The sequence below is a fragment of the Haemaphysalis longicornis genome, unplaced genomic scaffold (genome assembly GCF_048455015.1).
Source record: "Haemaphysalis longicornis isolate Haplotype H1 unplaced genomic scaffold, Haemaphysalis longicornis Haplotype H1 scaffold_6, whole genome shotgun sequence".
In the NCBI taxonomy this organism is placed as follows: Eukaryota; Metazoa; Arthropoda; class Arachnida; order Ixodida; family Ixodidae; genus Haemaphysalis; species Haemaphysalis longicornis.
In genome coordinates this window covers 62,592,992-62,605,891 of record NW_027526407.1, presented here as the reverse complement: position 1 = coordinate 62,605,891, position 12,900 = coordinate 62,592,992, and the positions used below count along the sequence as shown (strand labels likewise).

At 45.7% G+C, this 12,900-nt stretch overlaps 1 protein-coding gene across 1 annotated transcript in view; it reads right to left on the bottom strand.

Annotated features, from left to right (window-relative positions):
• Positions 1 to 709: 709 nt before the first annotated feature.
• The window catches only part of LOC144141591 (venom metalloproteinase antarease TserMP_A-like), a 73,351-nt gene continuing 61,160 nt past the window's right edge, over positions 710 to 12,900 (bottom strand). Inside the window, exons 9-13 of the mRNA XM_077673135.1 lie at positions 9,303 to 9,411; positions 8,969 to 9,136; positions 3,004 to 3,139; positions 2,745 to 2,885; positions 710 to 1,007 (exon numbers count right to left, since the gene is read on the bottom strand). Of these exons, the coding sequence (XP_077529261.1) occupies positions 738 to 1,007; positions 2,745 to 2,885; positions 3,004 to 3,139; positions 8,969 to 9,136; positions 9,303 to 9,411 (824 nt within the window). The 3' untranslated portion in view covers positions 710 to 737. The remainder of the gene's footprint in view (positions 1,008 to 2,744; positions 2,886 to 3,003; positions 3,140 to 8,968; positions 9,137 to 9,302; positions 9,412 to 12,900) is intronic.

Here is a 12,900-nt window from a genome sequence, read left to right as displayed (position 1 = left end):
CAAAATAGAAAGCTAACCCCTCAAAAATGATCTCCAAGTCAAACACTGCAAATGTGTAATAAGTGAATCAACAAACAGGAAATTGCTTTAGAGAAAAGAACTTCAAATTTCTGTTCCAACCACTTTATTTCCCTAAAGTGCTGCGTTCCCACATTCTAAACCTGTCCTTGGTAGCGACAAGGAATAGAAGATGTGTTTGGGTGTAACTTCCGAGTTGTAGGGTACCTAAGGTGTAAGCTTGGGCGCATTGGTAGAACAACCTTCGAGCAGCGCAAAAGGGACGTGGAGGCGACGTAGACAGGGCACAGCGTCGTAGAGTACCACCTTAAGTTATATTGATACATACATACTGATGATATTTAGAGAAGTATTGTGACTTCATATCATACGCAGTAATCTACATGACACTCAGATATCACTGAAAAGAGATTCTATTCCCTCAACTTCTGGTCCCCTTGCGGCAGAATCAGAACTGCGCGTCGAGAGTGTGAATAGTCTTTCAAGCTGTCATCGACGAACACGAACGTTGACTTGTTATTTCTGGTTCGAGAAAAGCAAGGCTGTAGCAGTAGAGGAACCTAATGTGTGCTGAGGAGTATTCACCTTACCCCAGAGCATAGTTGCAATGTGCAGGCTTTTAATGAAATGTAGTTCTTGGGTAATAACACCACCCCTCTCAAAATAAAAGTTTACAAAACGACATTTTTAATACACTTCGAAGGGCTGTTGTTCTTCGCTCAATTTCCCCGAGTGCGGATCCTGTCGAGAAAATTGTAACGTTTTCTTCTCGGTGTTGTGGGGGCTCTACTTGCTGTTGTAGAAGCCTGAGAACTACAGTCGCAGTGGCAGCCGGACGTTGTTTCAGAACTGGGTTCCGCCGTCGAGACCGGATTTGACCACGTGGTTGTACTAGTTGTAGTAGTATGCTCCGGTGATGGTTCAGGGGGGGCAACCGGCGGCACGTTATGATTCCGCCTAAACGGAACACACTTCCCTCGGACGCATGCCTGAAAAGAAGAAGATACATCTCCAATATTTGTGCGTTACATTAACCAGAACTCAAGCGTCTTCAATTTCAGATTTTTCGTTACGCCGCGGAACGCATACAGCTCTATCAGTTACCCTCGAAACTACTTTTCCGATCTTACTCACAGTAACATGAACAAGGATATGTTTTATTCATTGTAGGTGGCCCCGTCTCTTGGTGCAACTTCCTTAATGGTATTCTTTCACGTTGGTCTCCTAAACTGTACAAGGAACGTTATTTATAATGGGGTCGTGCACTCAGCATAAAGCACTAATTTTGAAAAAAAAAACGATACAGCATCCATAGAATATTAAGATACACTAGCATGCACCCACCTGCGAAAACAATCAAATTACTCACTATTATATGATAGCAGGTGAGCACCGTAAGCTTGCGTACTAGATACCTTTTTATGCTGCACTTTCAGTGTAAGGATTTATTTTTGCCTCACGTTCTCGCAGTTCCACTGAAATGTAGTATGGTATGAATTGTTGTCTTATATGTTGACTTATTGCAAACTAAGGGGGTGTCCATATTAATTTTAATAGAACATTGACGTTTAATTGTATCCCTGTGCTGTTTCAGATACGAAAGCACCAAAGTTCTGGCCGTTTTTGTAGCGAACTAGTTTGAGTGACGCTCTCGGATAATACTATAAATATTGAAATCTGTGACCACGCTCCACTTCTCATTAGTGGTACAATAACACTGAAAGGCGGGCTAGTTGGTGACCATTCATAGCTCTAACTTTTGCGCACACAAAAGTTACAGCTCTGATTAGTGGTACAACAGTAAGCCGTGTTGTAGGCATTAAACCGTGCCATCTCCAGGAAGAGCTTGGGAGCCCGAACACCTCCCGGAACTTTCAGAGCGCTGCACCCCCAACTCCCCTATTTTGGCCTCTTTTCGTCCATGCAATTTACACACCACATCCATATCTGAAAATTTAAAAACGAAGATATAAATCACTGATGAAAACAAGAATGACTATGGTATTGCTCAGACTCAGGCTTTCTTTATTTTTAGTTTTCATCGGAAGTTTAAAGCACCCCAGGTAACACGTAACACATTTCCGGCAATGGCACTCGCACCAAAGGCAACTTTTTTTTTGTGACAGCATTCGAGGCCAGATTCTGCCGGAGGCTTTTACATCTCCTCAAGTTGCCAGCCGCAGAACAAAATTTGTCGCGCCGTTTTAATGGCACGTACCCACTCGGGTTACCGCAAGGAATCGGCAGCGGTAAGCGGCTGATGTGGCTGTAGCAGCAAATTAACAAAGCTGCCAATAGGAAACGTAAGAATTCTAGAGCAATGCGGGCTGTGTTACACCTTAACGTGGTGGCACGTGAGTAGAACCACATCCCACCAGCCACGCAGAACTCGTACTTTAAAGTGGCGTGTTCTAGTCTTTCTACTGACGTAAAACCCGCCGTAAATCGAAGCAACGCGAGCGAAGACATTTGCGCAAGAAGACAGAGAAACGAAAGCGAAGAACGTCATGGAAGTACAATGTAAGAATAAATCATTTGTTGGTGAGCATCGCCTAGATTTGGCCTTTGAAGTATGAAAGCAAACTCAGGGCCCCGAAGGATGTGTGAATACTGCCGCCTTCCCTTTCTTTAAAAATGTTCTTTAATATTCGCTTGAAGTTGTTGCCTGTATACAATACACCCAACAGAAGTGATATTCCGTGTAATTTGTGGTAATGTGTACATACCATGTTTACGTCACATGCCATGTAGTCGAGTGCTTGCGCCTCCGTGTAATAAGCATCCTCGTAATAGAAGGTTTCCCCACGGTACTGGTATGCAACATGCTTCACGAATCTACATCGCACTTTACAAGTTGTCTTATTCACCTAAAGAAAAGAATGAAAATAACGAAACACGATTCGTAATGCATGATTAAATGGCAGAAAAGGTTATGGTATTCCGTAACTTATATTTTTAAGAAATTGAACAGAAAGCGATGCTTACAAATTCGAATGTGACGTTTTCTTTTCCAGTCAGAACATTGGCACAAAATCTTTGAAATGGCACGGTCATTCCGGCATACACTCCTTCCCACCTTTGTTCTTTTCCACTGACCGCCCAGCAACTCTCACCCTTGGTTCTAGTAGTAAGCGGAAACAACAAAAAAAGACATCTTTTCACTCCCGATTTTTTTACTCCTGATTTTTTCACACATTTTTGCACTCACGAAAAAAGAATGGTCTCAAACATCCTGCCAGGCTAAAAAGTGAAAGCGAAAGTTACCGGTGCTATGTAATGTCGAGTTAAAATATATCTTCGCACGTGGGTAAGAGAAAATGCTAATGAATGTTAGGTTGGTTCTATCAGCAGTAAAAGGACATTGTACCGATGACGGAATCACGCAGCTCTAGAAGTCACAATCAAAAAAGAACACATGCGAACGATTACCATATGTACTTTAAAGGTATTTGTCCCAACCCCACTGTCTTACCCGTATCTAGAAATCTTCCTGTTGTTGCATACCTGAAAAAGCAATGCATTTGTCCCATAACCGCTGTCTTGACCGTATCTATAGGTTTTACAGTCGTTGCAGAACATAAAAAGCAATGAACATTACATAGCTAATTTAGACGAAATATCAGTATTGCACAGGCTTGATGCTTCCTCTTAAGTAAGGACACGCCAGAGCTAATTTAGATTGATGACATCTCACAGTGCACATGCCGCAGTTCAGGGGTGTTTTATATACCATATTTTTACGAGTAAAATTTACCCCACCTGCTAAACAAGGAGGCGTACTACATGCCATTTTGTCATGATTTCGGGTGCATCAAAAAGTATTTTTTTTGCCACGACTGGTTCTCCCGTAGCAGCCTATTGCCATCAAGCATAGAACGACACCTCACACTGCAATTTGTCCGCATTCAAATTCTCGGCATGAATTTCTGAAAACATTGTGACAGCCCTGAATCTTCATACTTGTATGTTATGTCCTGTACCACGACCGTTTTTACCATTTTCCGTGCTGTTCAATGTGTATTATTCTGTCTTTTAACCGCAAACTGTCTAAAAATAAAAATCCGCGCCCTTTTACTGGGAAAGAGAGAAGTTTACTGGAGCTGGCGCTCTGGTTGGATTTTCTATATGTTGAGTTTTGGCTACATTGATTGATTGATTGATTGATTGATTGATTGATTGATTGATTGATTGATTGATTGATTGATTGATTGATTGATTGATTGATTGATTGATTGATTGATTGATTGTAGGGTTTAACGCGCCGACGCAAAGCAGGCGATGAGGCGCGCTGTAGTGGAGAGCTCCGGATTAATTTTGACCTCCTGGGAATCTTTAACGTGCGCCGAAATCTCGTACAGACGGGCGTTTTTGCTTCTCGCCTCCATCAAAAAAGCAGCCGCCGCGGCCGGTAATCGAACCCGCGTCCTCGTGCTCAGCAGCCCAACGCCTCAGTCACTGAGCCACCGCGGCGCGTGTCCATTCGGGATTTGGTATATTGAATTCTAAGGACGGTGGCGGGCGATTTTTACGCCGCAGACAATGGGCGCACACGATTTTTGGGCAGTGACAGTGCCGTTTTTAAAGGCGCGGCCACGCCCATAACACTGCAGGCTATCGTGCGCCGTGGAGAAGACGGCCGACCAGACTGAGGCATTGCGCAATGTAAGGATATGTTAGACGCTGCGCGTGTCGAGCAGTGTACACGACTCAAGAAAGGGTGGCGTCGGTGGATAGAAGAATAATGTGGAGCTGTAATGAAATGTCGTCCGTCACATGCCATGCTTCAATGCCCAACACACAACGCGGGAAAGGCAGCTCACAGAGACCAAGGGGTCCACGATCTCTTTAAAGTATGCTTCACACCAAAATTTCTATGCATTGCCGACGAGACATTTGTTCAGACATATTCGTCGTCATCATCAGCAGCGGGTCTGTGCCCACTGCAGGGCAAATGCCTCTCCCATTTATCTCTAAATATACCGGTCCTGTGGTAACCGCGACCAATTTATCCTCGCAGACTTCTTGATCTCATCTGCCTATCTACCTTTCTGTCACCCCCTGCCCCGCTTGCCTTCTCTACGGATCCACTCTGTTACCCTTAATGACAAACGGTTATCTTGCCTTCACATTATAGCCCTACCAACGTCCATGTCTTCTTAATTTCTAACAATATGTCCTTAACACGCGTTTGTTCCCTCACCCACTCCGCTGTCTTCTTGTCCCTTGATGTTACACCTATCATCTTCCGTTCCATTGAACGCTGAGTCGTTCTCAATTTAAGTTGAACGCTCTTAGTGAGCCCACAAGTTTCTGCCCGTAGGTAAGTACCGGTAAGATGCAGCTGTCATACACTTTCTTCTTCGGGGACTATGGTAGGCTGCCATGCATTATGTGAGAATGCCTTCCGTATGCACTCCCCCCATTCTTATCCTTCTAATTATCTCTTCCTCATGGTTGGGATCCGTGGTCTCAACTTGGCCTTAGATATATTTGCTTACGCCTTCCACTGCCTCGGCATACATCTAAAACCGCGGTGCTCGTCAACTTTTCGATTTGTGGCAGCACAAGCCCTCACCGACGAATTGACACCACAGAAAGCAGTAATAAGTCGCGACTACACGTCCACATGCAGGCCTAGCACCTAACCGACACGGCGCTGACACTGGATACGCACCGTACTTTGCGGTGCAGGTGAAGTTGTCTAAATTATTGCATTACTTCAGCCTATTTTTAGAAAAAGTGCAAAAAACAATGGCTCATCAGCGTACTGAATTCGTTACATCAAATCAAGGCTTACCGTCGCAACGTCGTCGTTATATACAGGTCGCTAACAAATGGATTTCAATGGGGCAATTGAAATCGTTAAATCAAGAAATTCGTCACATAGAGGTTCGTTACATCCAGGTTTAACTGTATACATCAAAATATGCAGCTAGCATACCACAACTCATACAAAGCAAAAAAAGACGGCACCATTTTGCACATACATTTTCGCCGTGCACGCACAACAAACACCAGGGTCATCACTGCGGCAGCAAACGCACTTGTTTTGTAGCGAAGGTGCATATGTTTACCCCCACCCATAGATCTTTTTCTGATAAAGACGCTTTACTCAGCACCGCTGTTCCGCTCCCCCGCGCAACCGGCGGCGACTCTTTCGTAAGTTGAGTAATTGCTTGATAACAAAGCTATCAGCTGTCGCGCGTACGACGCGCTATAGAATAGCCGCGTGTCGTTTGTTCTACTGAAAGACGTTTGCTCGAAAGAGGAAGAGCGAGAATTGAAGGAGCGTCGTTGGGCAAAGAAGCGTAAATGGGCGCCAAAACAACGCGAAGTTGTTGGTTCAGAACGTGCAGCCGCCATCTTTGCCATCTCGAATTCCACCTCGTTGAGTATTTCTGCATCCCTGGCGGAGGAAGAACAACTTGATAGCTTGGACCATCGAGGCGAGCCAATTATTCACAGCGGAGCTGTTATTACTGGAAATAAGTTGGCCGTTGCTGAAAAAATACCAAGAAAATGCCGAGCTCTCACCAGTGCGTGCCTCGCGGCAACCGCCGAGCGACCTCGACTCGCCCACTTGTTTTACAAAAAAAAATGGAAAAAACTGGCGAAAACCCAGAGTAGTGAGAAAACGGCGAGCGCTCGTGAGCGCTTGCCTCGCGGCGACTGCCGAGTCTCGGGCTCGCAGCAGTCGCCTTAGCAAAAAGAAGAAAGAAAAAGCAACCCCAGCGCTCTCTTTCAGCGATAACGCTCTTAATTCACTGAAGCTCGCACTCACGTGCAAGACATGAATGCCGAAGCTGTTGCAGGTGATCATTGACGGACACAAAGTTATAAAGTTGAGTTATAGGAATTTTAGTGTCCACAATGCACGCAAAAGTGGAGTTATAGTATTAGGGAGCTGAGTTACTTTCCTTTGCTGAAAGTTACTTTATTTGGAGATTTCTCCTAAACCCGAGTCGATTAATGTTGAGTTATAGTATTGTTCTGGTGTTATGGTTGACCTAGATGGCATTCCATTTCGATGACCTTGTGTTGAGCAAGGCCAGAGTGAGCTCGTCGTTTTGGCCAGCGTTTTCGTACGCTACCCTGCAAGCACGACTTATCGTATTCAGCGGAAGCTTTGCACGCCAAGCCTCTCGAAGCGGGGCCTCTTCCTCGGCCGGGCGAAATTTCCGGGGACGGGCCATGTGAAGTGAATGATCACCTACAGCTTTTCTACAGTACAGACCACATGCGCATGATGACACGAGTACGAACAAACGAGGGACTTACACTACGGCGTGTCTTTCTCATTCCGAGCAAGCGTTGTTGCCGCGGTACGGCTAAGGCTGGAGTTCTTTTTTTTTTCTTGGCAAATTCGGCCAATCTCCCCAACCAGGTATGCTTGGCTTGCCGAACACGCCCTCGTGGCACGCGGTGAACGTTGGAGTTTTTTTTTTTTTTTTTGCCAATATGGGCCAACCTCCCTAAGTAGGTATACCTAGCTTGAGGAATGTGAGCTCGAGGAATGCTTGCACAACCGCTCGGCCTTTTCTTGGTATTAATAACTGCAAACACCATACACAAACGATTTCCTCAACACCTGCGCTCTTAAAAACACCATCGCCAATGCTAACGGTGAAAAGACAGCCTGCTTGGTAGATGTCAGCGCGGCAGCAACGTTTTGTTGAAGCCATTATGGATAATCGGAGATGTTTGGTTACAAATGTGCCAATCTTTCCAGAGACGACTTCGAGATCCCGCCACCGCTGCCTGGAGTCGATGAATAAGAGCTAATTGAATTCTACAATCCTGACGATGACTTTTTATTCACCACTCGCCGCGAAAAAGTCGACCTCTTCGTTGCATATAACGACAATTACTGGCACCGCAACTATGCCAATAAATAATGATACTGAAACCTAACTATTTGTCCGGCTATGCTTTACTACAACAGCCTCGTCATTCGAATCTTCCGCGTGTGCTCAAGCTTTCCTGAATTTTTTTATCAGCTTGTGGGGCTCTCGGAGCGACATTTCTGTCTGTGTCTTTCAGATCTGAACACACGCACATTAACGGTTGCCGGTTTATGCGTGCCGGTTTATGCGTGCACACACAGCTAGGCTTCATTCCCTAACAGCCCGTTGTGCTGCTCGTAAGAGATTTATGCCTGGATGTCTTACGGCCCCATGCGGCTTGCCTGCTTTCGTGTGCGGTCGAGCGGCTTGAGTTAATGTGTTCCATAAAAAGGTAGATACCTACGACGCGTGAAGAAAACGGACAGCCACACGTTTATCCGCTAGAATATAGCTTGAAAATTTCTGTTTTTCGTTCAGCTAATTGGTGAGGAAATATGCTCGATGAAAAACACGAACAAGCATGCTTTGTTTCGTACACTTCCTGGACTCCCGCCGGTTCTCGCAGATATGAAGGCGCTCATTTTGTCATTTCTCAGGAACTTTATAAGCAACAGAGAATATATTATGTTACAATAGTGAGGTGTTTGTTTAACAAGTCGGGAAATATTTGTTGCTTACCGCGGATGCTAGCTTGTGCAGATTTTTACCCTGACACGTATTTTTAACCTGACTGCCCGACGCGTATTTTTCATGACCTGTTCTTCCATGTTGGGTTGGGCTTTTTGCCCTAAGGAACAATATCGCCTGCAAAAAGTTCTGCTATTAACACGTAAAGTTGTACTTCCCAATAACGGCATCAATGAACTAAAGTTCGGGCCTTTTCATTAGGGCTACGGCGAAAGTAATCGAAAATGCACCTCTTTTACTCATAATTCCGATATTACGACGTAAAACAGCTTTTTCTTAAGTCCAAATGCATTACCAAGAAACTACATAGGAATTGAAGTATCGTCTAATAGAATTCACAATATAGATAGCGGCGACAAGGGAGAATAAAGTCGTATTTTCTAAACAATTTTCAGCTTGCTGTGACCATAAATTCTTACCTGATAAGATACTGCATCTGCGCCAAGCTGCACTTTGAAAAGTAGTATTGGCTAGCTCCGTTCTTAATGTAGCTCATTATGTTTCCGTCATCCCAAGAGCATCCAACGGCACTGGGGTACCCTGGCCCTTGATTGTCTGGGTCCTGTCCATCATGCGTTGCACCGAGCCTTTAGGAGCAGAAAAAAGTATTATCATTTAGCCCTCACCAAATCATTTTATCACCTGAAAAACATCAAAATATTTAGCGCAGACATTTTCTTCACTTTTTGTCGTACACTCAAGAGCGAAAAAAATACAAGTCCCATTGGAGACTCTTAAAATAGAAGTACTTACGTGTGGGCTACCTCGTGTGTAAAAGTGTGGAGTCCGGTAAAAAATCCAGGCTTATCTTCACCCAGGGCTACGAAGGAATGGGAGCATACGCCAGAAAGGTAGCCAATGCCTGGAACCAAATTACTGGGGTTTGAACTGTTGCTTCAATTGGAAGCGCTACACTTCCGATATATCAAACATAATTCTTCAGTCACACTGAAAACGTAGCTCACTTCGCTTTTCTTAACGTAACCTATCAGGAGTCCTCAAACGGTAAACATGAATTTGCTTTTGCATTTCGTGCATTCTCGCATCAGTCAGAAGAACGCTGCTAAGGCCAAGGTCAAGCACAATAAATAAATTTGATTTATTCTTTTTAAATATTCCAAGGACTTCGTATTTTTTAGATCTTAGAAATGCTTCTTTGTATATCCTTCACATCAGTTCCTCGAATGGGGTTGGGGCTTTTTACTAATTTATTCTGTGTTTGAAAAGTAGCCATGAGAGCGAGAAAATTCACAGAAGTTCCCTGTGTGAATTATGTCTCATTATGGCGTCGTTTTATTAGAGCAGAAGGGTAGCGAAATGTTTTTTTAATCACCCTTTTATTTAAAGAACGGTAGTGTTTTGCAGAGGAATGTTAATCTGTACAAGGGTTAAAAATGTTTAAAGCACAGGACACAAAATTGAGCCTGTGAAACAAAAGATGGAAGCATCTCCACTCCGTGGATGATGGCGAGAGTGCGGTGTACGGGGACTCGAAATGACATGCAAGTGGCGCAACGAGTGACATACGATTTGCGCCCCGACTGTCATTCGATTTGAGCCGTTAGTTGCACCTTGATTATTCCCTAAATGAAACTGCAACTCACGGCTCAAATCGAAATTCGCTTGATTTTCGCTCGATGGGGGTGTGCGCACGGATGGACGCAGACGGACATTGGGATGTCCTAAGAACTCTGCATCGTTACAGGCGAGGAAGTAAGCCGTTTCACTTGCGGGTACAAACTCACGGTCGTAGCCCAACGGGTAAGACGACTGACACTCTCTGTCTGGTCTGGTCTACCAGACACAGGCTTGTGCGGCCCTAAGGTACTCCGCACCTCAAATAATATGTCCGTGTACTCCGTACGGATGGTTAACCAGTGAAGCAGTACCCGGTGGCTGTTCACCCTTGTGTAAGTACTTGGGGTATATTAAAGAAATTTATTATACATTGGCTGTCTGTGGTACTTTCTTTTGTTACAGCTCATGCTGGCGGCGTTGCTGTTTTTAACAGTGGGGCTGTTTTGGGGCTCGAAACGTGCGGCGTTGCTTTTCACCCCAGGTGAAGGTACACCGCCACGCCATGGGCGCCGAATATTTAGAATGTCCCAATTCCCTCGACTGTGAACGCTCGCCCGTACGCGCTACGGAAACAGCGGACGCAGACGGGTTAGCGTCAGCGCTCGCTCGTCCGTTACCGTCAACAGCTCCGATGTTTCCTCAGATTTTATAAGCGCGGAACCGGCTTTATTAAATGCAGAGCATTTCAGTAACTCACGATGTCACCCGCGTTGACGTCCGTCGTAGTCCGCACCGTCGTTGTCCGCACCCCTCCCCCTACACTATATAAAAAAAATACTATCCGGCGCCTCGTTTCGATCCCTCGACCCTGCGGGCGGAACGCAATGTACATGGTGCTCTACCCACTGCGCCACAAAGCCGACACAGAATGGGACGCTACGAACGCGCCTTATATCCTTGACTCATTCAAACTACGTCAAGAAGCTGCTGATACAACGCATTCACTACCACCAACTCCCCAAACACTAAACGTTAACGCAATATACCCACCCTCTATGCGACGCATTTAGTCGAGTCCCCCTCGCGGGGAGATGAGACCGCCAAAAACAACGCGTTGTGGACTGCGCAGTAAGGTGCCGGCCCGTGCGAGAACCGCTCGCGCTGTTCGTTCCAGGCAGGGGGCGCGCGAGCACTGCGAAGGCGAGAAATTTGAACTGTTTTGGACAAACCTCCGTTCAATTCATCAAGAGAGAAGTGAGACAGGGAGGCGAAGAGCGTGATGGGTAGTAGCAGTAAGCGGATAACGGTGCCACAGGTCGTTATGGCGAATCACTGCTCTGCATTTACGCAAGCTTTCACGTTGAGTGGAACGGCTTTAATATTTTGTATTGCCGCTTGCGTCGTCGCTGTTCGTAAGATAGCTGCTCCGTGGTAGTACGTGTGATTTGTGAGGCACCCATTTCGAACAAACCTGCCGCAGGTGTCGACGCTGTTTTCCCGCAACGCGGGCCGCTACTACCTGTCATTGTCGCTTTATTTGTGCTTGATACTGTGGGTCACAATGCACTCACCCTGCTGCAACACAGATAAACGGAGCCGCATTCCCTCCCTTTACTAGTAACTCTTCTCCAACCTGTTCCTCTTTCCGCATGATTATTGGTTGAGCGGAAAGAGTTTTCTCCGTACACAGTACCACTTGAATTTTCTTTCATCGAGCCAAACGAAGCTTCGCTTTAATTAATGAACTTATTAATTTCGTACAGTTGGTTTACCATGGAAGCTCTAGCGTACAGCTACAGTTTTACGTTTGAAGTGTGGCCTACCCACTTCTCAGTAATGTAAGACCACCGTTTACCGTTGCCATGTTCATGCTGCTCCGTCCGCACCGCCGTCGTCACTTCGTCGGTGACCACCCAGTAGCTCGCTGGGCGCGCGCACTGATAAACCAGTCTGGGAAAGAGAACAACCCAGCCACTTTCTCTCCCTTTACTTTAACTCTTCTACAACCTGGTTTAATCGCGCATACGCATGGGGTTGCGTCGAAGGAGTTTTCTGCGTACGCCGGGGCACCAAATTTGCCTTCCCTTAGAATTGTAAACACGTACACCTGCAACCGAGTCAGACTATTCTGCGGACTATCTCAGCATGATCAACAGGTCAGCACCTTCGATGGGGTATTATGCTTTACTAACAATGCTGCCTCGGTAATCCCCGGTATTTGACTTTGAGAGCTAAAATCAACTTCGGCTGCCGCCTGCGTCCGATTTGATTCTGTATATTTTGTGCCAAACCTACACATGGGCGCCGTAGTAGAGTGGTCTCGAAAATTTTTGACCCCATGGGTTTCTCTTACAAAGGCTAAAATCTCGACATACGAGTGCTTTTTGTTTTTGCTTTCCACCTCCATTAAAAAAAAGGGCCACCGCTACTGCGATTCGCACACGCGTTCTTCGGCTCAACAGCACAACGCGCTTAGCCACTCAGACACTGTGGTGGGGCAGCTGAGTCCGGTGCTCATGGTAAAATTCACATGTGCTATTTGGCACCAACCTCCCAAATGCCGTATAGATTGAAGGCGGCTGAAGGCTTGGTAATCAATGAAAAAAGCAGTGTCCTACCCAGGCCGTCATTTTTAAATCGTCCAGCCCGTGTCTTCCCCCTAGTCCTTGGTAAGAGAAAAAGTTTCCCTCAGCTTGCGTGGTCTGTCCACTTTCAAAGTTTCGGCACAAGACAGACAGCCTTCGTGACACAAGATCAGATTTTGAAATCATTTTGATTTCTTAATATGGAAAACTGCAGCCACATTCGGTTTCATGGACACCTTCCTGCGGGG